Source organism: Tyto alba, unplaced genomic scaffold (genome assembly GCF_018691265.1).
Source record: "Tyto alba isolate M040663 unplaced genomic scaffold, T.alba_DEE_v4.0 Super-Scaffold_13, whole genome shotgun sequence".
NCBI lineage: Eukaryota > Metazoa > Chordata > Aves > Strigiformes > Tytonidae > Tyto > Tyto alba.
The window spans coordinates 45,844,180-45,869,126 of NW_024881275.1; the positions used below are offsets into that span (position 1 = coordinate 45,844,180).

The window sequence follows — 24,947 nt, forward strand, 5'->3', positions numbered from 1 at the left end:
TTTGTGCAGTGACACAGCAGAATGAGTGCTTTTAAAGCTTTACTTTTTGCTGTATACTGTAACAACATGTGTCATGAGCTGCTTTAATTAGAATTTTCGTCATGTATTTGCAAGGATTCTTTCATCCATCCTTATTGAAGCATCTTGCATTTATCTGTTCTAGTCAACCACCATTTTGAAATCGTTGATTTACAAATATATTTTTCTGAGAGAACATCTGTTTCAGAGCTTATATGGCTGCTCCATTCAGAGACTTAGAACTTAGTCCTATGTAAACCTTGTTCATGCTTTCCTCATGTGAAACCATGACATATAAATGTGTCATATTCGAGTATGCTGCAGCATATTGGTAACTTTTTTACCCCTACTCAGGTTTTTGGCTCCATCAGAATGGGAATCTGAATGTGGTGCTTGGAGGAGCTTTCAGGGGAGTACTTAGTGAAATATATACTGAAGTGGCACTGGTTAGGAGCTCCAAAATCTTGGAAGTTCTATGAACATGTAAATCTTCTGTGTTGTATCTGAAACAGTCTCCATAACAAGTCAAACTCGGAGCAAGTTATTTTTCATATAAGTCTTTATCATGTAAATAAGAAGAGAATGGAAGTCTTGGAAACACCTGAAAATATGTGTTCTAAAATTTTAGAGAAGCTATTCAAGTCAAAAATTAATTGTGCATATAAATAAACCTAATTGGTTCATTCTGTAGGATGATGTTGCTTAACACATGTACATAGGGACTGTCGGAGTTCTCAATGCTCAAACCCAGTTTTTCTGGTCACCTGCTAGAGTAATTGTAGTACTAATCTACTCATATAGAATAAACATAAGCTTGCTGTGATAAGAACTACAGATAGTATTAAAAGCTTTCACATGGGGGAATTTGCTGTTGTTCTTGGTTTTGACCATTCAGAAGACACTCTAAAAGTGATAAACAAGCATATTTAAGAGTTTGTAAAAAGCCTTCTTCCAATCTGGTTGTATTATCTTCAGCTGAATATGATATATTTAAGTGTTGGCCAGCAAGCGCTTCTTTAAATGTGGGAAGTTAGACCTTCCTTTTCATAGCTTCACTGGTTCTTCCCATGGATTTATAGGGGATTGGGTAAGGACAGATATTTTGAATTAAGACATACCACATGTCTGTTTGTTAAGATGCCAGCTGAATGCCTGACAGCCTGTCAAGGAAATGCCCATTGTTCTTGTGTTAGGTAACTCAGATGCATTCATATCTCAGTCCTGATAGATGTTGTGCAAGGACGTTTGGGGTTTCCCTCTATTTTTCTTGTCCAAATTCTTTTTTCCTGGTGGCATCATTTGGACTGTATCTATAATTAGCCCATAGAGGCTGAAGCTAGTTGTCTTAATAACTAAGATGGCCAGCTGCAGGGAAAAAGCTATCAAGTCTGAGGGACACACATTGCTCCTGGTCTTGCAATGTTGTTAGTGTTCTGTATATTCATTCTGCTGTGAGCTGACATAGAGGGACCCCTGTGCCATGACCGTTCAAGCTGATGAGCAGGCTCTACTATTGTAATGAACCATGGTCTGTCTGGCCCTGTAACAAGAATCCCAGAATGTTGTCATGTCAATGTAGTGTAGAAGCAGAGAGAAGATTAAGCCTCTTTTCCACCTTTACAGAAACAGGATCACATGGCACTTAAATAAGCAGGATAAACAGGTGCCTTTCACACATGAACACCAAGGTCAGTGGAGGAACGGAGGAAGAAAGGAGGGGGGAGGTGTGCCAGAGCAGAGACATCCCTGTATCCTGTGGTGAGACGGCAGGGCGGCCCCCCCTGCCACCCATGAAGGTCTACGGTGGAGCAGACATTGATTTATGGCCTGTGTTTTCTCATGGTTGATCAAAGTGTCTGTGCCCGAAGAAGGCCGGGGTCTCATGGGAAAAGGTAGCCCCACTGCTGTAATTCAGTGCTGGGAGGATTGCAGCATGCGGGGGAGTCCCACGCTGGAGCAGCTCGGGAAGGGCTGCAGCCGTGGGAGGGAATCCAGTTGGAGAAAGTTAGTGAACCACGCCAGAGCACTGTAAGGAAACGCTGTGGCTCGAGGGAGGGACTCTTGTTGGAGAAAGTTTGTGAAGGACTGTCTCCTGTGAGAAGGGGACCATGGTGGAGCAGGGGGAGAAGATCCAGAAGCTCCCCCCACTGAAAATAGAGGAAGTGGCGGCACTGACTGCACCCCACATCCCCTGCCCCTGAGCTGCTGTGGGGAGGAGGTAGAGATATCAGGAGCAGAACTGAGCCCGGGAAGAAGGGAGGGGTGGGGGGAAGGTGTTCTCAAGATGTGACAACGCTTCTCACTGTCCTACTCTGTTAAGTGTTGTTGTTAGTGTCTGTAATAAATGTATGTTCTTTTTTTCTCCCCCTAACGAGTCTGCCTTTTGCTCATGATCATAAAGGGGGATTTTTTTCCCCATACCAGTCCTATCTTGAACCCCAAGCCTGGCTCATCTGTCCTTTCTTATTGCTGGAAGAGAAGGGAGAGAGATTGGCTGCGTGATGGTTGGCTGCCGACCAGGCTCAAACCACAACACAGGCACCTGATGATTTTCAGGTTGGGGGATGGGGGTGCTAATCTTTTGAGCATGTCTTCCAACTTACATTCATGCTGACTTTCGGTCTGTATAGTTTTCTGTTTCAATCATATCTGATATGCAATTCCATTCTCTAATGAAAAGTTACTTCTGTGCTTTATTGTATGAAACATATAATGGAACGTCAAATGCTGCTTTGGAGAACTAAGGCTTAATTGGCTGGGAAAGTTTTGCTTTGGATAGTAGGACATAATGTTTTCCTCATGTGTATGTGGATAAATGAACCTAGATTCGGAATGGTACTCAAGCTTAGTGTGATAGTTAATTTGATGAACCAGTTAAAATGCTCAGTGTGTCAGGCAGTGTTTCTTCTTTGGCAAGGCTGTTTGTCTACTTGGGCATTTCTTACCATGCCTGTTAAAGGGGTATCCTTCCCTCTTCTTCCATCATTTAAATTCTCTGTAAGGGGAACAGGGACTTACTGAACATAAACTTCATTCTTCAGTGTATTCAATTTGATTATTATCTCTGTGTATTAGCATGTTACTAAGAAGCTAATTTCCTGTATTGATCTTGGACTGTTAGCTCTTAAATCCTAGTTACATGTAAAATACTATCTGTTAATACAGTGCATTATAAATATGTACATTTTTAGCTTAAGCATCATATTTTGTAATGCCACAGAAACAAAATGTTGTTCTGTTCTTTCTAGTCATATCCTAAAAGAGGACTCAGTAGCAGAAGATGTCATAAACCTTAGGAAGCTGTGATGTAAGCCACCAGAAAGACATATTCCTAACACATTAGATAGCTTGATATTGCCTTGTGGTGCAGAACATGAGTTCTCATTAGACTTGTCCAATTTTAATTTTATATCAGAACATTCATAATTCTATGAAAATAAGTTACTTACCAGTGAGTCCTAGAAAAAATGTCAGTGAAAAGATTTTAAATTACTTGCTGGAGAAAATCTTGTTATTTGAGGTATTATTGAGAGTTCAGCTTTTGAAAACTCATCTTATGATTGAAAAATACCATAGGTGACCCTGTACATGCAATAAGAAGGGTGATGGGGAAGTGAAGGTTTGGCAGTATTGGCATCATGATCATAGGAGTCTCTTCTCATACTGCGTATTAGAAAACTATGTTATGTTTGCTAATGAAAACTAAATGCAGTGTCTGGTTTTCGTCATCAGTAATTGCACACTTCTTGAATATCTGCCTATGGCCTTTATATAATATTAAAATAGCCATTTCAATTAAATAGCAGATTAATTTGGCAGTGGTTACACTGAAGTAGATTTATAAACAGAGGTTTACATAAAAAGAATAAATTATGCTACTGCTTTGAAGTAACCTCTATTTAAATATTTCTTGTTCCAGATTTGTACTATGGTGGAGAAGCTTTCTCTGTAGAGCAGCCACAGTCTTTTACTTGTCCTTATTGTGGGAAAATGGGTTATACAGAAACATCTCTTCAAGAACATGTTACTTCTGAGCATGCAGAAACATCAACAGAAGTGGTAAGAAGCTTCAGAAATGGATTTCAGTTGTGGTGGAAATATATCAAAAAGCGTCCCTTTTGGGAAATTGATACCTTCGTGTTCCTGTTTTTTTGTTTTGTTTTTTTTTTTTTTTTTTTTTAAGCATGAGTTTATTTAAATGCTTTGTAAGAAGACATACCTACACTTAATGATGACATCAAAATTCTGTATTTCATGGGTATCATAATATAATGAGCTTGCTTTCTTCCTTTATGGTTCTTCTTTTGCTCTTTTGTTGTCCTGATGCAAAGGCTGCCATGTTTAGGAGCTTATTATCCTGTAAGACAAAATTTAGGTTGTTCTCATGATTATTCTGTGTAGCTGTGTCTCCTTTTTCACAGCCAGTATATAATTGTTATGGAAGCTCATAACTGTGCCAGTCTTTTGTAACTGTGAGAGAGAGGAAGACATGGAGACAGTTTGGTGTGTTTCAGATTAGCTTTTTTGATGGACCTGGTATATTTATGCAATGGAAGTTGTCATTCTTTTGAAACCATTGCTGTTAAAGCAGGCATTTTCACCCATCCCTAACAGTTAGGACACTTGACATAGTTAAAAACACACTTAAACAAGTTGTCAATAGAAATACTTTAATTTGAGGTGTTAGCTCCTGCTATCTTGATTGTCTTTGGGTGTAGGAGAAGCTAGGTTAGCAGAATGACGTCCAGGGTGCTGGTCTAGTTAGCTCTTGTACCATAGATTCCTAGAACAATGTGAATGCTTGAAGTTGATTACACATCACTCATACATTGTGGAGAAATTATCTGTAAATTGGTTCTTGTCCTAGTTCAAGCCCAGAGGGCAACTGAGCACCACTCAGCTGCTGGCTCACTCATTCACCCTGAGGGATGAGGAGTAGAAAATAAAACAAAAAGGCTCAGTCAGGAATAGAGACAAGGACAGGTAGGGATGACTTGCCCATTAAGGTCACAGGCAAAAGACAGACTCGACTGGGGGAGAAAAAAAGAACATCACTTTAATTTGAACACCACCAACAACACTAATCTACCAATAAGAGTAGGACAGTGAGAAACACAACCATATCTTAAAACACACCTTTCTCCCACCCCTCCTTTATTCCCAGGCTCAGCTTTGCTCCTGATTTCTCTACCTCCTCCCCTCCAGCAGCACAGGGGATCAGTGAATGGGGGTTGCAGTCAGTTCATCACCCATTGTCTCTGCTGCTCATTCCTTCTCAGGGGGAGAACTTCTCACACTATTACTCGGCTCCCAGCATGGAGTCCCTCCCACAGGAGACAGTCCTCCACAAATTTTCTCCAACATGAATCCCTCCCACAGGCTGCAACTTTTCAGGTGGATTGCTCCAGCATGTTCCCTGCCACAGGGTCCAGTCCTGCCAACAACAGACTGCTGCATCACAGGCTTGCCTCAGAGTCCTGGTCTTCTTCAGGCACAGCCACCTGCTCTGATGTGGGGTCCTCCACAGGCTGCAGGTGGGCATCTGCTCCACCATAGACCTCCATGGGCTGCAGGGGAACAGCCTGCCCTCTCACCATGGGCTGCAGGGGAATCTTAGCTTAAGTGCACCTTCCCCCCAGCCCTCCCTTCCTTTCTTCCACTGACCCCAGTGTTTGCATAGGTATTTCCCTCACAAGTCCTCATCCTGTCAGGTTACCCTTCTTAAACCACAGAGGCTCAGCCTTGGGCACAGGTGGATCCAACTTGTAGCTGGGGAAGCTTCAAGAAGCTTCTCACAGGGGCCACCTCTGTAGCCCCCTCCTCTGCTACCAAATCCCTGCCACACAAACCCAGCACAGTTCTCTATTCCAATCTTCTAGTTTGCTTAACTTCCAAGGAATTCTGTGAAGGAAAATTAACCTTTCCAAGCCTATTAAGGATCTCATGTGGAGGAATGATAGGGGATGTAGCTTGTCTACCTTTTTAGAGACTCAAAGGTGTGTTCTGGTCTTTTTTAAAAACATATGAAGTGAAACAGTTTATTTCACAGTCAGTTGCACTGTAGGATTGTAATCTAACTTTGTGACACACTGCAATTTTTATAATCTCCTTGAGTTTTTCTTTGACACTTTCAAACATAGTGTCAACCATTGCAAGTTCCATGTTTGAATGACTTTCTTTGGTGGCTTGGTATTGCAATTCTGATTTGTGCCACTTGATGTCAGTGATATGTTCCTGACACAGAACGTTAAGATTGTAGGTTTTAAAATGTGACACATGCTTTTTTGCAGCTGTGTCTTCTAGAACTCAGTACATAAAGCCTAAATTTGTGATTCTAGACACCTGCTACTCCACTGATTCCTGAGTTGTATGTGTAAAAAAAAATATATACATAGTATTTCCTTTTTGTGAGTCAGTCTGCAACATTGTTATATCTTTGTTCCAAACAGTGATAAAGGACAATATTTTAATCCTCGAGTATGATTATATATGTTTGTGCTAAGTTTTGAATCTAGCTTTTGTGATAAATAGTGTATACACACATAAAAAACTTGAGTACTGCAGTCTTACTGTAGATAGTGAAAGGCTACAACTTTACTAAAGAAGAACATATTATTCATACTTACATACATACAACATACAACAATTCTAAATGTTGGTGGTCTTCGGCTTTAAAGCAATTATTTCTGTCAAGATACTGAGCTTGTAGTCCTTGTAGTATCTCTGTCCATTCAAAGATGTGTTTTATTTTAGATATTTTTAGATCTTTAAGGGAAGTTTACAGGGCCAGAATCACTTTTCTTTTACAGACACACACATTCCCACACACCTCCCCTCCCCTCCCCCCTTGATTTTTAAAGAATAAGTCAAAGAATTTTTGGTCCCTTAAATTTTGACATTTTTATGTTCATAGTGTTGCAGAGAATAAGTTTACTTTCTGCTGATTTTTCTTATGTATTTGGCATTGCTACATACAGCAATATTAGGTACTTGTGGGCAGGAATCAGGTTGACTGGTGTTGGAAGGGATCTCTGGTGGTCATCTTGTCCAACCCCCTGCTCAAGCAGAGCCACTTAGAGCTGGTTGCCCAGGACCACATCCAGATGGCTTTTCAATATCTCTGAGGATAGAGGCTCCACAGACTCTCCAGGCAACATGTGCCAGTACTCAGTCAACCTTACAGGAACCTCATGTGTTTGAATTTGTGTCCACTGCCTCTGGTTCTGTTACTGGCTCCATCTGCCTTTCACCCTCCCTTCACGTATTTATGTACATTCGTAAGATGTGCACCACCCCCAGCCTGCTCTTCTTCAGACTGAACAGTCCCAGCATTCTCAGCCTTTCCTTAAAGAATAGGTGTTCCAGTCCTGTAATCGTCTTTGTAGCCCTTTGCTGAACTCTTTCCAGTATGTGCATGTCTTGTATGTGGAGCCCAGAACTAGGCACAGTACTCCCAAGTGTGGCATCACCAGTGCTGGATAGAGACAAAGGTTCACTACCCTTGAGCTGCTGGCAATGCTCTTCCTAATGTAGCCCAAGATACCATTAGCTTTCTTTGCCACAGATGCACATTGCTGGTTCATGGTCCACCAGGAGCCCCAGGTCCTTTTCTGCAAAGCTGCTTTCCAGCTGTGTGGACTCCAGTTTGTGCTGGTGCACGGGGTTGTTCCTCCCCAGGTACAGGACTTTGCACTTCTCCCTGTTGAACTCGATGAGCTTCCTGTTGGCCTGTCCTCCAGCCTGATGAGGTCTCTCCGAATGGCAGTGTGGCTCTGGCATATCAGCCACTGCTCCCAGTTTTGTAATCAGCAAAATTCCCACTAACGACCAACCTCTGAGTCCAGCCATTAAGTGAGTTTTCACTGCACCTCACTGTCTGCTTATCCAGCCTGTGCATCAACAGCTTGTGTTTGAGGATCCTATGGGAGGTAAGTGTCAAAGGCCTTACTGAAATCGAGGTAGACAGTATCCACTGCTCTCCAGTCACCTACCAGGCCAATCACTTAGTCATAGAAGTTCATCAAATTGGTCAAGCATGACTTACCATCTGTGAAGCCATGCTCACTACTTTTGGTGATTTTCTTGTCTTTAATATGCCTGGAAATAGTGACCAGGATTAGCTGCTCCTCTACATTCCCAGGGATCAAGATGAGCTGACTAATCTGTACCTCCTCGGGTCTTCCTCCTTTCCCTTCTTTCAGATAGGAGTGACATTTGCTTTACTTTAGTACTCAGGCAGCTATCCTAGTCACCATGATTGATCAAAGATTATTGAGAGCAGCCTCGCAATGGCATTTGCCAGGTCCCTCAGCACTTGTGGGTGCATCCCATCACAGCCCATGGCCTTGAAGTATGTCCAGTTCACTTAAGTATTCTCTAACCTAATCTGCTTCCAGCAGGGGAATTTATTCCTTGTTTCAGACTTTTCCCCTGATCTCTGGGTCCTGGAATTCCTGAAGGATGGTCTTCTGAGTAAAGACTGAGGCAAAAGAGGCATTCAGTATTTCAACCTCTTCTGTATCCTGTGTAACCAGGTCCCCCATCTTTTGAGCAGTGGGCCCACATTTTCCCTCATCATCTTTTTGTTGCCTGTGTACTTCCAGAAGCCATTCTTGTTGCCTTTGACACAGCTTGCCAGTTTCAATTTTGTTTGGGCTTTAGCTTTCCTTACTTTGTCCTGGGATGCTCAGATAATGTTTCTGTATTCCTCCAAGGTTACCTAGGAGAATAAGTTCTGTGTGCTTCCATTTTGTGTTTGGCCAGGAGCATTTTGTTAGTCCATGTAGGCCTCCTGGCATTTTTGCCTGGCTTAATATTCATTGGGATGGAGCACTCTTGAGCTTGGAGAGGATGACCCTTGAATATTAACAAGATTTCTCGGTGCCCATCTACGCTTCAGGGCCTTATCCCATGAGACTCCTCCAAGCATATATTTGAAGAGGCCACACTCTGCTCATCTGAAGTCCAGGGTTATGAGTTTGCTTTTCATCTTCCTCCCTGCCTTCAGGATCCTGAACTCCACCATCTCATTGTCACTGCAGCCAAGGCTGCCTTTGACCTTCACATCCCAAATGAGCCACTCCTTGGTGAGTCATGTTGCCTCATTGGCTCCTCTGTCACATGGAGGAGGAAGTTATCTATCATCAGTACAGTCCAGGAACCTCCTGGATTGTTGTCATGCCATGTTGTCCTTCCAGGAGATACTGGGGTGGTTGAAGTCCCCCATGAGGACCAGGGCCTGCAAAAGTGAGGCAGCTCCCATATGTCTGTAGAGGGCCTGATCCATTTGTTCTTCCTGCTCAGGTGGCCTGCAGTAGCCACCCAATATAATGCCACCTTGGCCAGTCCTCTCTTCAATCCCTGTCCATAACCTCTCCATCAGCTCTTCTTCCAGCCCCAGGCAGAGGTTCATGCACTCCAGCTGCTCTCTTGCATAAAGGGCAAGCCCCGGTTTCTCTTCTAAATAACCCTCTTCATCTCCTTTCTAAAGAGTCTGTATCCCTCTGTTGCAACACTCCAATCTTGGGAGCCATCCCACCATGTCACTGTCATCCCAAGAACATTGTAGCCCTGCAACTGCATGCAGATCTCTTAACTCACTGTGGTTATTCCCCATGCTGTGTGCATTAGTATACAGGCACTTTGGAGATGCACCACAGCTTAGTTGAGGTCCTAAAGAGGAACTCCAGGAGAGGAATTTGATATTTCCTCAAAAGTGATTGTTTTAATTCAGGGTACTTCAATTGAAAATTATACTGGTGTCTGTGAGGGTAGTCATAAGTTTTATGATTCACTAAGTCTCTAAGGTTACACACTAAAAATAATAAAACATACGACTTTGAATACTAAAACCTCAGCAATTGCCAGTTTTTATTCACCACGAAATGTCCAAGGGTAACGGTAAGTGTTACAAGGCAAGTGCAGAAGAATGACAGTATGATGATTATTGTTGGTGTTCCAAGTAAAATGCAGCATTCAACTAGAAGTCTGCTAACATTGTAAATAAAAAAGTTGTAGGCAACCTCATCAAATGTAATTTTTAAAGCTTATTTCAGAACAGAGACACAAATTTTCTAGTATTACATTTCACTGCATCATATTTCTCAGGTTTAGCAAGGCAGTAACTAGGCTCCTTGTACATGAACTGTAAGGACTAGGTTGTTGATACGTTATGGATAAAATTGAGAGCTTTTCTTGCAGTAATGAAATATACAATCTGAGATAGTCTGAATAGTTTCATTCTTGAAGATTACAGTGTCTCTTGTTGAGGTTACAGAAGTACTGTTACGTAAAGTGGTTACCTTGCATGTAAATAGGGAGGTAGTGGTAATATAAGCACACTTCTGGGAACTGGCAAGTATTCTGTGAGCATACTTGACTTAGGACTTTGCAGTCATCTTTCAGACATCATTCAGGGTAACAAGATCATTTTTAATACAAATAATAGTGACTTCAGGAGAATAATCTTACAGTGTTTTCCTTTCATCTGCATGATTTGTTTATGCATGTTCTGTTAACAATGATTTTTAGCAGTGTCACACTTAATCAGTGATGCTGCAGTCTCTGTTGTGATTTTGCCAGAGCTTATACTTAACTAAATTTTTGTGTGTAACAATGACTGAGTAACTTTTCCCAGTCAGACAGTTCTTTGAAGTTTAGTTCATGTTTAGAATTAGGATAAGTGTACTTAGATTCCCTCCTTCTTGTTGTTCCTTGTAACTTTTTCTTAGCTGATGTTTTTCTGAGTCCTGTGTCTATTATCAAGCCATTCATAATGGCATTGTCCTGTTAACAAAATAACTTTCTTTTACTTCACTGCTTTCAGAAGCATGTTGTTCTTCTCGTGTTGGGGTTCTTCTTCATCAGAGTAGCTTGAATGAAAAGATTTCTTTGAAGGTGTTGTCTCCTATTGGTATGAAAGACATTCTTGAAGATTAAGCAGCTTATAAATAAGTTTATAGACTTTAGACCCATCTGTCCAATGTACATCCATTGCTATGATATGTTGGCATAGTTGAGTATTTATTATATTACTCTGTAATAAGATGTCTTTGTTCTGTAGTGCGTCCACTTCTTATAGCTTTTGTATTGGTGAAAAATGTGGGAAGAGGAGTTTTGTAAAAAGAAATGCTGAACGTTGAAAATAAAGAGAAAAAGGGGTTGTAGCAAGACTTGTAAAATACCTGGTTTTCCACTCAGAGCTGACTGCTACAATTAAGGTGGTATTACGATGTAGCAGCTGCTGTGAAAAGCAGCTGAGATTTTACAGTAAACTTATTTCAAGACTTTGTCCTCACTTTCATGAGAGTAAGGCAGATGTGTGTGCTGTAATATAGGTGTTCTTAATGCCCATGGTCTTTTGGGATCTACTGCAACAATTTGATTATATGCACAAAGAGCACAGGGAACCTGGAATTTATGTTGCCGCCAGGGCTGGTCCATAAAGTCAAGACTATTTGACTGTGATGAACAGAGAGAAATTCATAGACAGCAGTTGCATTTGACTGTCAAAGTGCTGTTAATTTGAGCACTTAACATTTGGGGAAGAATTTTGTGGAATGGTTTTTTTTTTGTCTACCATCTGTAAAATTTCAAAATCAGTCTGCACAACTATTGTAAAGAAGAATGGAAGATGCTTTTCAAGCTTTTTGTGGAGTCATTTAGAAAATAAGTCACAATTATAAAAATTGTAATGGCACTGTTTGTCTATTTAGTTAATGTATTTTGATTTTTAAAAAAAAAAAAACAAAAAACAAAAAAAAACCAAACCAAAACCGAAGTCAGTGCCTTCTTCCAAAATACTGTTGTGTAGAGATATGGAGATCAGCCTTTTTCTGCCAAACCTGTAGTTATTGCCTGGATGGATGATCTCAGTTTGATACTTCAGCAAATACTTATGTGTAGTTTCGTTCTGATTCCTCTTGGATGAGTGTTAAGGAGGCAAATAGTAAACTTTTGTAATCAGACTCCACTGTCTGTGGCAGAATTGGCATAAAAAGGCTAATTTTCAAGACATTGCAAGTTACATTTCAAAATTCTAGCTCTGGTTTTCATAGCATTCTGAAAATCATAAAGTAAAAGATGTCTAAATTGATATTTGCACTTGAATACATTTTTCTGGGTCTTTTGAATATGTTGCTATCCAGGTGTTTGTGAATACCTAGAATGTGATTTTTTTAAAGCGTAAGAATCGGTGTCTAATGATTGACTTGATTATGAGTTCTGTTTTGTGTAAAACTTATAAAGTTGGGTTTTTTTCTCCCTTTGTTGTTTCAGATTTGTCCAATATGTGCAGCATTACCTGGAGGGGATCCGAATCATGTCACAGATGACTTTGCAGCTCATCTTACACTGGAACACAGAGCCCCTAGAGATTTAATATCCTTTTCAAGTTGAGGCAAAGACTGTTTCATGTAGGAGCCACAACAACTTCCTTGGATTTTTTTATGGTTAAAGGGTCATACCTCTGGTTTTCCTGGAACTTAAGTTGATAAATATCTGTATGTCAAAAATAAGAAGCTTCATTTGCTTGTCTAAAAAAGTATAAATACCAGATTTGGAACAGTGTGTAGGTATATTTGAGCTTGCTTTTTGTTCTAACAGCAAAAACATTTAAAGAACTTCAAGAAGTTTTTCTACTTGCGCTGTGGTTTATCCTGCCTGACCATTAGTCTTGATGCTGCTTTATGCATCCAGATTCAGTACTGTGCTCTAAGTATTTGTGACGTGAAGATGACAGTCTGAGCTTAGCTGGTTTTGACAGATGATTTTAAACTTGCTTAGCTACTTTTAGCACCATCTTCTAATAACATAATTGCATGGTGCTACTGACATTTTGTAATACAACTCAGAAAGCTTTCAGATTTCCTGGGAAATAAGATGTTACCTTTCAGTTACCTAGCAGCAGGTTATGCAGAAAAGCATATGCTGAAGAGCTGGAACTATTTTGTTTTTTTTATCCTTGTTCTAGGAATATTTTTCTCTTTTTAATTTCCCCTCCAGTTTTAACTGATGAAATGTATTTTGGTTTAGGCTTTTTAGTTAATGACATCCAGGTTATGTAGCCTACCTACAGTACGTAATCTCTCTGAAGTATTCCTTTGTGTCTCATTTAAACAAACAAGCAAAAAGACTACATTATTATTTTGAAAGGGGCTTTTTTTTAAAAAAGATTTTTTTTAAAAGGAAAAAAAATAAGCCCTAGTAACTGGAATAAAAAAATAAAAGGGGGCAAAAGTTTGTTACACTAACAGAAGGGAGACAGCATTGAAGGACATGGCTCTGTTTCAGTTATGACTGTGTTTGTTTGCATTTAAGTTTGCTAGAGTTACCGTGGTTAGAGTCAGGACAGGCTAAATCCACATGTTAATTACTACACAATAACTGTATGAGTGTAAGGGAGTTTGGGTGTTTATTGGCTCAGCAAAGGAGAAACTAATAGTGCTAAGAACACTACAAAGTTAAAGCAGTTATCTCTACTTCACCTTTCCCAGTGGACAGGAGTGAGGCTCTCAGCATTGGAGTAGTAGGGTGCCGAGTGTGGTGGCTCTGTCCATGTGAGATTGGTCCAAGTGTCCAGGGAGTTCCTCCATGGTCTATGTCCCCCAGAGCAGTCTTGTCATCCTCCCTTTTGGGGGGAGGTGGGATGAGATTGATGAGGGGAGAGCATGTTCCAGACCATTGGACCTTTCCTGGCCTTTGGATGGCTCTGTGATGTTGCTTGATAACCGGTATAGTGAGTCACTGAGCAATTCTTGTACCACTTCTGATCTTTCTACCAATTATGATTTTTTCATAGCACCTGCCTACTATGCTTTTTCTAACAAAATTTAGATCCGTAATAACTACATAGCAATGTACTAAAGGTCAATCTGTGGGCCTCCAACATTGGGTTAACTGCTTTGTAGGCCAGAAAGTTTACATTCTCCCAGTTAGAGAGTGAAATTATTTTACTAGTGAAATTAACAAGATGTTTGATTAGAATTCATGTTTCTGCAGCTTTTTCTCCGCCTCCACTATCATAGATGCCACCAGATGGCTTTTAATTTGGGAATGTTTGAGGTAGGAAGATCAGTCTTTTCAAATACAGAGTAAGGGTTCAATGTCAGTCATCCCAAAATGGATCTATCTTGGATATATTTTGGGAATACATTGTCTATGAGTCAGCATTAAAGACAAAGCATGTAGAATTTTCTGCTTGTACGCTATTGCTTTAGTGATCAGTGTTGCCAAGTCTCCAAAACCTGGTAAGAAGTGTATCCTGAAGTTACTATTCCATCTTGTGCTCTGCGTCATGTCTAGCAACAGCTCTGAAGTAGGAAAATAGGAAGAGGAGATGCCTCTATTCATCCAGGATGTGTCAGTGAAGGAAAGTATAACTGTGAAAGTCATGAGGCTGTGAGAAAGCTGCTCTCTGATACTGTTATATTGCTGTTCTAAACATCTTCATATGAAGTTAAAGCTGTACAGAACAACCCTCTGCTCTGTAACAACTTTCATGTATAAAAAGGAGATAGAGAGAAGGCTCTTCACTTGCACTTTTTCAGAGTGAAGATTTCTGTTACAGTTTGAGGTAAGCTTTTATTGTTGGCTGTCCTAGAGTTCTGAGGAGTGGCCTCATCTTCCAAGTATTGATTAGAAATGTGTGGTTTATTTTGGTTTTGTTGTTTTTTTCCTTAAGTTGTCCCAGAAGGCTGCATATGTTCCTTGTTATAAACCTTGTACAAGCATTGCAAGGTATGTCCTTTATTCCTACAGTCTAGGGACAGCTCTTTAGAGACCAGTTTCTTACTTCAGCAGGAAAATATTTGAAAATTTATTAAATACAGCTTTTCAGCACCAATTGTACAAATAGTTCTTGCATGGCTGTTCAGTTTATCTGTTTGTCACAAGTTAAGGTTTACAAAGATTCTTCTTAATCTAACGTAGCTTGTAAGACTTCGGTGCACACATCTAAATATTTAAAGAATCAAGTTTATCTCAAAACACTTTAAAAGTTGCAGTTAGGAAAGTTACACCACAATCCTGTGTCTGCTTGACAAATCCCTGGATACTGGCCTTTTCTCTCTGGTCTAGTTACGAAAAGCTTGCCAGACTGCATGCGGGCAGTAGTCCATCTAATATAGTGTCTTGTCTCCAGCAGCATCTAGTTTAGGCACACTCAGAGGTGAAAGGCACTCTGTGCTAGGCAAAGTGTATTCTGTGCCAGGGGAGATTTTCCTCTTGCACCCTGGGTGTTAAGTGTTTTACACTGTAGCATAACTAATAGGTTTGAAATAGGCAATCATTCCATAAAATCTTCTTGTAATAGCCAGAAGTTCTTTCTTGCCATGAGAAGACTAGTAATTTCAGTCTTAAGTTCTTGACCTCCATGGCATCCTGAAGTTCTGCACTCTTAACTGTGTTTTGTGAAAAATACATTGGACGCTACTCTTATACAGTAATAGATACCATATGAGTAGTAAGCATACTATTGTAAAAATGAAGAACATGGGAGATAGGAGGATCTAACCTAAAGGTCTAGTAACAGTAAAATAAAATATTCAGGCCTATGCTATTTCATTTTGTTCTAGTAAATTATACTAGTGATTGTTAAAATAAAAGGAAGCCTGATATTAACTTTTTGACAAAAATAACCTTTAAATAATTTGTTTATATGAGAGAATGTATGAAAAGTATTACTTGAAATATAAGCGTCTGATATGGATAAGTAGAGTAAAATGGGAAAGTAGAAAGCATCATTGTCATAACTGGAATTAGTGGTATTTCTTTGGCAAGAAGAGGAAGGGTGAAACAAAAGACTGTGATGAAAGTGCTGAATACTCCAGAAACCTACAATTTATTAAGGATTGAAGTGATGAAATTTCTTGGATAAAAGCATGAAGTATAAAAGTCAAAAAGAATATGGTAATTATTGTTCACTTTTGATAGGAATGGCAATAAACTTTTTTATTATTTTCAATACCTAACGTAAGAATTGGGGAGGGAGAATAAAATCCATATGTCTCTCTATAAACTTGGCTGAACATGCATTTATCAGAGTTTTCAGATTACTGAGTAGAAAACTTTAATCTAAAAAACCTATGAAACCTTGATGTTTCATAGACATCATAAAAAGCTGAAGAAACACAGGTAGTTTGGTGTACACAGCACTGGGTATCTCGAGTTCAGATCAGTAAGTCTGATTTGCACCATAGCTACAGTGTAACTTAACTTTGCTTCAGAAGTTGGATATTTTTTATGAATGAGGAACAGGATGCACCTGCATATTTCACTTATCAAACGTCCTTGTCATTTAATAGTCAATGCCAAACAGTTCTGTTTTCTTAACTTCTTGGATACGATGAATCCAGTGGTGTCCGGCATGTACGTAGGATGTTCCACCCAGGCCGGGGTTTGGGAGGCCCTCGTGCACGTAGATCAAACATGCACTTTACTACCAGTTCCTCTGGTGGGCTTTCATCTTCTCAGAGTTCGTATTCTCCAAGCAATAGAGAAGCCATGGATCCTATAGCTGGTAAGAGCTGTAACTACAAATTTTACCCTAGTTTCCTTCTTAACCAGAGGAAGTAAAAGTCAAAATTATAATAGTTGCCTTGCTTTCTGTTGTTATGAAGCTGCACATATAGATACCTTCCACAGTGCAAATGTGATTGATGGCTGCTTGCAGGTGAGCAGTGTGCTTGGCTGGATTGTCACAACATGGAGATGCTGAAGCTGAAACTGCTGCCTGTAGCTTGTGCTTTTCATTCTAGACAGTGTAAAGCTTATTCCCAATCCTGATCTATGCACGGTTGTTGCATATTTTTACAAGTGATTGTGTCCAGCTTCCACCATCTATTTCAGTACATCTCATTTTAATTTGTCATGTGGATAAAGGTTTTTATGGAAGAAAGTATCTGTCTCACTAAGATGAAATTAGCTGAATTTCAGTATTAATGGACATCTAAAATGTGTTCAGTTTGCATTCAGGCTGCTGTTTGAATGCCAGACTTGCTGATATCACAGGTTTTTGTGTGTGTGTGTACTTGGAAATTCTTACATAAATGTACTGCTGCAAGTATTTGCAGTGTATTGTTGTTAAGTTTAGAAAAAATGTGAGGAGGGAAGGGGAAGGGTGTCTCATTTTCAACACCAGAAAGTAATGAAGATGTGTCTTTAGGATTCCCAAGAATAACTTGTTTGGTGTATGTTTAGCTTTGATGTGAAAATAACTTTTTTTACAGGAAATAAAAAATAGAGAACGAAGACAATTCTGAAAACAAATACAGCTTTCCCTAAGGGGAAATCTAAAGTGTTTATGTGGTGGTCTTTGACCTTGCCAGCGTAAGTGTCAGGGAAACCTCAGAACTTCTGCCATAATCCACCGTTGCTTCAGATGCCAAGAAGGGATAATGCTTAAACTGTAGCTTCCTACTATGATCTTGTGACTTCTTCAGAGGGAGGTAGCCAGCCAGCTTAATGATGCATTGCCCCTGAAAGGGGAGCTGTGGCTGCACTGCCTGCCTTAATCGTGGTCCCCTTGCCTGCCTTCTACTGGCTCTGGTGCTCTACTGGCCTGCTGCAATCTGATTTAACTCATTAAATTGGCTGGGAAAAAGTATTTCGTAAAGAGAAGAAAATAAATTAAGCAAGGTCACAGGATGGTCTGAAAAGGACTAGAGTTTGTTCAAGGAGGAAGGATGTTTCTGAAGTCTCCAGTGCCGGACCTTGTATTTATTTCTCTTATAAGAGCAGCTAGTTCAGCTCAGTTAAATGTGGAGTGGCTGGCTGAGGTTTATTTTCAGCCTCACAAGGCCTCTCCACTTGACAGCATTAAATGTGGGATAAAATGGCATTCTTCTGAATATTTTCTTTTTTGGTGGAAACTCTGTTTTTGCTTTAGAGTTCAGGTGCATACTGAGCTTGGTGTCCTTATACCAAGACACTTGTCTTAAGGTCACATCTGCTTCCAGGATACTGTTTTGCTATACACTAAGCTTTAACTTATGCTTTAACTTGCAGTGAGAATAAATACATCTAAATCTTGTCTGGAAGTTTGATATGTCTTTCTTTTTACTAGAGTAATAAATAGGAAAGACCACCAGAATTTTTCTGTTTAAAATAAATGGAGTTTATAGTATGTTACTTTTTTTTTTTTTTTCCCTCTCCCTTTGGCACTTTCCAATAGTTACAGTGGAATTAAGTTATTTAATTTTGATATTACTGTCAATGCTGGTAAAAATCACTTGACCATCCGGAGTTTCTGACATGGAAAACAGTTGCATTTTGCTTTATTCCCTCAAAGAAGTCCTTATTTAGAAGGATTATATTTTGCTAATGCAGCGAAAGGAGAATTTCCATGACCTATATAGTAACTTTACAATGTAGAGATGAGGGATAGGAGCAATATCGTGCCCTACTTCCTTTGCCCTTGCATCTACTACAGCAAGCAGATGATATAAGAACTACCTTCTGCAGAGGGTGTAGAAGAGATTCTGCAGTAATGCACTGAGGAGTAATTTGCTGCTAATATTTATTTCAGAAAACCTTTTGTGGATGAAACTTGCTATTAGCATTCCATCCCTCTGAACTGGAAGACTTAAGGACAGAATTTTTTTAATTGCTAGGCCTTCTCTGTACTTCTGGCAGAAATAAAAGTTCATGCAGTGAAAATGTTTGACCACTTCAGTTTTGATGTGAGGCAATACTTTAATATCTTTTCTTAACTAGATAATTTCTATTACATGTTTGAAGCAATGGTCCGATATTTCTCTTTGCTGCAGCACAGCTTCCCTCTGCAACATTGGGGAGGTGAAGCCTGTGTTTTGAGGGAACATTTGTTGAGAGGCAAATAAAATCACCAACCAAAGCCAAAATGAAGTAGTTGCTTAGTCAATTGCTCTTTCGACTTGAAGTTTCAGAGAATTACTGCAGAGGACATCATCTGCCAGGCATTCCCTGTAGATTGGCTCTCCTGTTATTTTGAAGGCATTAAACTTAGACTTCATATTTGTAATAAATCTGTATAAATGCATCTTAATCTTCATTACCGCTTGAGACTTTGAATGCTAGGACTTTTTTCAAGAGCTTCATGGGCTCTTCAGCATTGTTTGTTCTTTGATTTTATTGACTGGAAAAAGGAATTTGTGGACTGGAATTCAGGATGTATTTGTTCTATTGTGTAATGCTCATTGAAGATCTTTCATTATAGAAACTTTCTCTTCTCTGGCAGAGCTTTTATCTCAGCTATCAGGTGTGAGGCGTTCTGCAGGACAGCTCAACTCCTCGGGCCCTTCTGCTTCCCAGTTACAGCAGCTGCAGATGCAACTGCAGTTGGAACGACAGCATGCACAGGCAGCAAGACAACAACTGGAGACTGCACGCAATGCAACTAGACGCACCAACACGATCAATGTCAACACCACTATGACACAATCTACAGCAACAACCAACACATCTAACACAGAAAGCAGTCAGCAGACTATCCAGAATTCCCAGTTTCTTCTTTCAAGGTAGCTTCCTCTGTGTATTTACCTTCTACCATTTCTCTTTGCCTTAGTCCTGATAGAGGCATGGAGTTCAATGAAACTTCAGTGTTTGGAGTTAGGCACATGCCCTAGTAAAGCAGTGACTAATGAAATATATCCCAGAGTTAACAGGCTAATCAATCATACAGAATATATTCATGGTAGACATCAACAGTGGTTAAAGAATGTGGAATACGTAAAGTTTGCTTCAACCATATTTCTAGCATGAAAGTAAAACTGGTAATTTAATATCCAAGAGTAGCAGTTTACAGCTGGCCCAAAGGGAATTATTCTGCTTTTGGAAAGCCAAATCCAGGAGCTGACTGCAGAAATCCTGTGCTGGTCTAGTGTTTGCAAAAAAAAAAGAGGCGATCCCACAAGTGTGCTGTACTTTTTTTGACACGTCTAGGAATGTGTTTAAAGGATTAGACTTGAATATGGATTTCTGCAAACCTTGAAAAGGAGGCTGGTTTTGAGTTTTGTCTGAGTAAGTTAGTTATGACTTCAGGCAGGGGACTTCTGCCAGATCCTTACAGTCTGTAGCCAGCATACTGTGCTTTTGTTTGCATTTGTAACATCTTTTCAAACCTACTGCCTGTCTGCTCCTAAGCAGTGAGTAAACATTAGTTGCTGCATCTCAACTTCAGGAGGAACAAAAGGAATATTTCTTAACTACATTGTGCTTGTTTCCCCTACTACTTCTAACAAAACAAGTGCATTTCCAGTGATAAAAGCATATAGACTTGAGCTGTGATGGAGGGGGAGAGAGTCAGAAGGTAGTAATGTTTAATAGGAAATGAATCTTTAGTAAAAACTGAAGGTTGAAGAGGTATTTATATATAAATCATTTTAAAGAATTGATAACAAAGCAAATAAACGATGCCATTAATTAACAGAATACTTACCTGGCTTAGAAAGTGTACTTGGGTCCCAGTGTTATTTTAAAGAGGAGTCACCCACTATGTCATTCCAGGTCTTTTAGTAGGTTGACTATTGACCTGAAATAAAAATGTTTTCCCCGTCTTCCCTGCCGTGCTCACCCATACATACTGTTGTTTATCAGTTTAGTATTGTGAAAGAGTGTGGGCATTTTAACAGCTCCTGTGTCAAGAAACCTGGATTTGAGTCAATCTGACTTTTATTTAAGTACAATATAATACCATGTAACGTATTTCATTCAGAAACTCATTATTATTTGAGACATTTAATCAAAGTACCTGCAAGTGTCATAGATTGTGACTTTCAGAGTTGGAGCAAACAATTTCCTTGCCTGTCAGGGCATGTACTATGACCTAGGAGAAGTGGTGGAGTGAATGTTCGTTCTCTCATGCTTTGGGAATCCCTAGGCTTACATGCAGTAACCTATTTTGTGGAATATGTGAACTTAGAAGTTGACCTAGAAACAAAATGGGGAACATAATGAGTGTCTAGAAAATTGCAACAGCCCTCCCTAAAAGACTTCTGAATAGCGGGAAACCTCACATTTAGGCTCCACTTCGAATGCTGTTGTAGCAAGAAGGAAAGGGTGATTCATTAAGTGTGTGCCCGTTGTACTGTGGTGTTGGAGGTTGCCAGAGCTGTATGTGTTGAAGGGCAAGCAGGACTATCCTGGAGTGGTTTTTGAGTGCTTTTTGGCACCTGTCAGTAGTGTCATTGCTGAAATGGGCTTTGACCAACTGCCTGTCTTCTCTTCCCTCGCTGCTGTACAGGTTGAATGACCCGAAGATGTCAGAAGCAGAGCGTCAGTCAATGGAAAGCGAACGGGCAGACTGCAGCCTGTTTGTTCAGGAGCTTCTACTGTCCACTTTAATGCAGGAAGAAAGTTCCTCCTCAGATGAGGATGAGCGGGGGGAGATTGCAGATTTTGGTGCTATGGGCTGTGTAGATATTATGCCTCTAGATGTTGCTTTAGAAAACCTAAATTTAAAAGAGAGTAATAAAGGAAATGAGCCTCCTCCACCTCCTCTTTGATGACATCCCACTTTGCAGACAATGTCCTCTGTGCTGTATTTGCCAATGAAAGTGGACAACAACTATCTTGGGTTTGTTTTGGTGATTGTAATTTCAGGTCTGTCACTCTTGTTACATTGTGTACATTCAAAAGAAAGAGAGAAAAGATATATATGATAATCATTTCCACTTAACTAATTTTTACTTCTAGCCGGTAAATGTAGGCTGCAGTGCGGAGCAAAAAGCTCTGTGTCCTGTACCTTGACATGCAAAAGGCTCTCCTAATACTCCACATTCAAACTGAAGAGGAAAAATTGAAAAATCTCTAATGAAGCTGCTGTGTGTATTTATGAATATTAATGAATAAAAACTGCTTGAATGGTTTACCTTAACTACTGCATGACGTTTTTTGCAGCGTGCATGAGTTTTAGTGACCTTGTCATTTAAAAATTTAAATACAAGGAGTAAAACTATAAAACCCAAAGCTTTCCCATTATTCAAAGGTTACGTGATGAAAAAGTTAGTTCTGACTAGCAGTTTATGGCCACGAAGTAGCTTTTGAATAATACATAACAGAATGACATCTTTATATGCTGTTCCCACACAAGATGGAAACTCTGCAGTGGGATATACTGTTGTGACCAGGATGTGGCATTTTGCTGTACGTGACCATTATGTTGCCCTGTTAGCCACCAACTCAGTGTGGAGTTGAACTTCATTTTATGCATCTGTAGGAGACACAACAGTAAAGCCACTGCTGGCAGCTATTGCAAAGGGCTTTTGTGTGCCCTAAAATCAAATGATGTTCACTTTTGTTTAAAGTTTTTCCTTTTCATGGTTGTTAATTTTTTTTTTTAATTGTTAAGTATGTTTTATTCAGGTGTAGACAATTCATATATTCACTGTGTTTAAAAAAAGAAAAGTTAACCTGGATCATGTTGTCTTAGTTTAAAAAGCCTTTCACAGTCTCAGTCGTATTTTGAGTTATTTATGTATTTGCTTCATCGTTTGCAGAGACCTGTCAGTGTGAGGAGAGCTTGAGGATTTGGATTCCCAGATTGTCAGTATATTACAATTGAATTCTTAATGCTAACTTTAGCACCTTTTATTTATTGTTTCTTTTGGTTATTTTTGCTGATATAAAGTTTAAAAAGCTTTTTAGTTGAATCATGCCACCTACATGTCTGTACTGTTAACCCTACTGGTTTGGAAGCAAAGTATGGTGGTGGTGTGCATAGAATTTTATAGTAGCCTCAAGACAAGGACAGAAGGGATATGTTTTTGGGTTTGGTTTTCTTTTTTTTTTTGTGTGTTTGGTTTTTTTTTTTAATATAAAGTTAGATTATAAAAACAAAAGTACGCACAGCTTCTGATTAAATTTTAAACTAGGCTAATGGTGTCTTTTAAACTATCATAATGGTGTCTTTCCAGATCTTTCTCACCTCACCCCCTCTCTCTTTCTCTGTATCCTTCCATTTCTGCAGTATTGCTAGCATTTTAGAATAAATTTACAGACTTGAACACCAGATGGTGTTCTTAGCAGAACTGTGACGTGTATGCTAATCCAAAATAACAGCAGCAAAAGAAACAACCCCATAGACTTTTTTTTTTTTTTAAATCCTCAAATCCTGATTGTTTCCACATGGAACAGTACCAGCTTTGTTTTCTTTTAGTCTCTGCAACAGAAAATGTTTCAAGGGAAACTTTACATGAGGCCTCTGCTTATCATGAGAGTTACCCCCAGTAGGGACTTTTTTAATTGATTGTTGAGGATTTTCAAAATTTTTTCAAGCTGTAGTATTTTCAAACACATCTTCTGCACATTACAATAAGACACACAGTTCAATAAAGCATTTTCAAGACTGTTGTTCAGTTGATTTTCTTTGGTTTTGATGTATTATCCAGACAGTTTTGTTCCAGAAATTTTTGCAGCTGTCATTAATTCCAACTGTGTACAAAATCAGCTCATGTAGAAATGCTGGGTGATTTACATAAACATGTTTTAAGACCACATGCTTTGGCAGGTGATGAAGTATGTAACCGTAAACTCTTCCAGGTAGGTGAATTCAAGTTTCCATGCAACAAGATGCATTTAAAATAGGCTCTTCTCAGTGTCTTGTTACTTAGAATGGGTGTATGGCTGGTCTCCAGAGGACACTTGCATTGTGTGACTTCCAGACTCCACTTGCTTTGAAGAGGTTGCAAACCAGTACTATCCATGTTTATTTAGAGACAGAATATATGATGGCTTGGTTTTAAAAGTATTCTTTTATCACATTACGGTATCACACTAACTCTTACGAATCTTCAGTTGTTGTTTGGGGCATTTTAGGTTTAGAAGTAATATGAAATGGCTGCTGGGAAGGTATTTACTCTAGTAGTCTGCCAGTTCTTATTTGGAGGGAAGCGTTTTTCCTTCACAGAGTAAGCTTTGTCAGAACAGTATTTTTGGGGGTATTTCCAAAACATCTATGTTTATTTTCAGTGTGCTCTGACTACAGTGAAAATAGCCTTCAGGAACTCTGCAGGGGAATCCTGTAGGGGATTAGTATCAGCAGTCAGTGTTGTGAACTCTTGGTGTGAGCCCTCACAGAGGTTTTGATGCTAACCCTGTGTTCCCTTGATGTGCAGGTCCATAGCTGGGCTGGGACAGGTCCCAGGCTGTGTGATGGGCTGTGTGTTCCTGTGCACTGCTCGGCACGCGGCTTCCCCCATGTTGCTGCTCATGCACCAGAGGCTGCCTCGTGTTTTACTGCACTGTCAGCTGAGAGCGTGCCAGCTTTCATTCTGGTGTCAGTCTTCAGCTAGTAAGGACTGCCAAAAAGCCTTTCTGGGGGAGGGGGCAGACAGCAGGCTGTGTATACACTGATAATATTTTATAGCAGTTGAAGGGATACACAAACTTCGTTGAAGGTGCTGTTGAACGAGTCTCACCAGACTGCATGGAAAAGTTAATAGGAATTGCACTATGTTCTGTTTGTGATTGGCTTTAATCAGGGGTCTGTTATTTTTCTGCTTTTGGGATCAATGCCAAAGACAGACATTGTGGTGTGGTGTACAACGAAAACATATTTTAACTTCCATCCAGCTGAAGATTTAATTCGTGGTTATGACTGCCTTCATCAATTCACTGGGATATTGAGGAGGTGATGGCTGGTTGCTTTTTGGGTTTTGTTTTCTTTTTTTTCTTCCTCTACCCTTATCTCAGTAAGGGTTTGCAAGACCCTCATTCTCGGTGTAAAGTTGTGCTCCCAGGTAGCTTGTGGACATTGTATCTTAGCTCAAAAGCCAGACATCTACATGTGTGCACATTTTGCGGTTTTGAGATGCTTGACTGTTGGGAAGGGGTAAAGGCAATTCTCCGTTTCCAGCCAGAAGTACCAGGAGGCAGAGATGCTCCACTGCCCCCAGGGGCTCTCAGAAGACCTGAAACAGGGAAGCAGTGGATATATTTGGTGTGTGAAGACTTCC

General features: G+C 39.8%; 1 protein-coding gene across 1 annotated transcript in view; it reads left to right on the top strand.

The window, feature by feature from the left end:
* Positions 1-21,868, top strand: part of KCMF1 (potassium channel modulatory factor 1) — a 66,246-nt gene extending 44,378 nt beyond the window's left edge. The window contains exons 3-7 of the mRNA XM_042787886.1: positions 3,938-4,077; positions 12,295-12,396; positions 16,360-16,534; positions 19,232-19,511; positions 21,236-21,868. Coding sequence (XP_042643820.1) covers positions 3,938-4,077; positions 12,295-12,396; positions 16,360-16,534; positions 19,232-19,511; positions 21,236-21,497 — 959 coding nt within the window. The 3' untranslated portion in view covers positions 21,498-21,868. The remainder of the gene's footprint in view (positions 1-3,937; positions 4,078-12,294; positions 12,397-16,359; positions 16,535-19,231; positions 19,512-21,235) is intronic.
* The last annotated feature ends 3,079 nt before the right edge of the window (positions 21,869-24,947 follow it).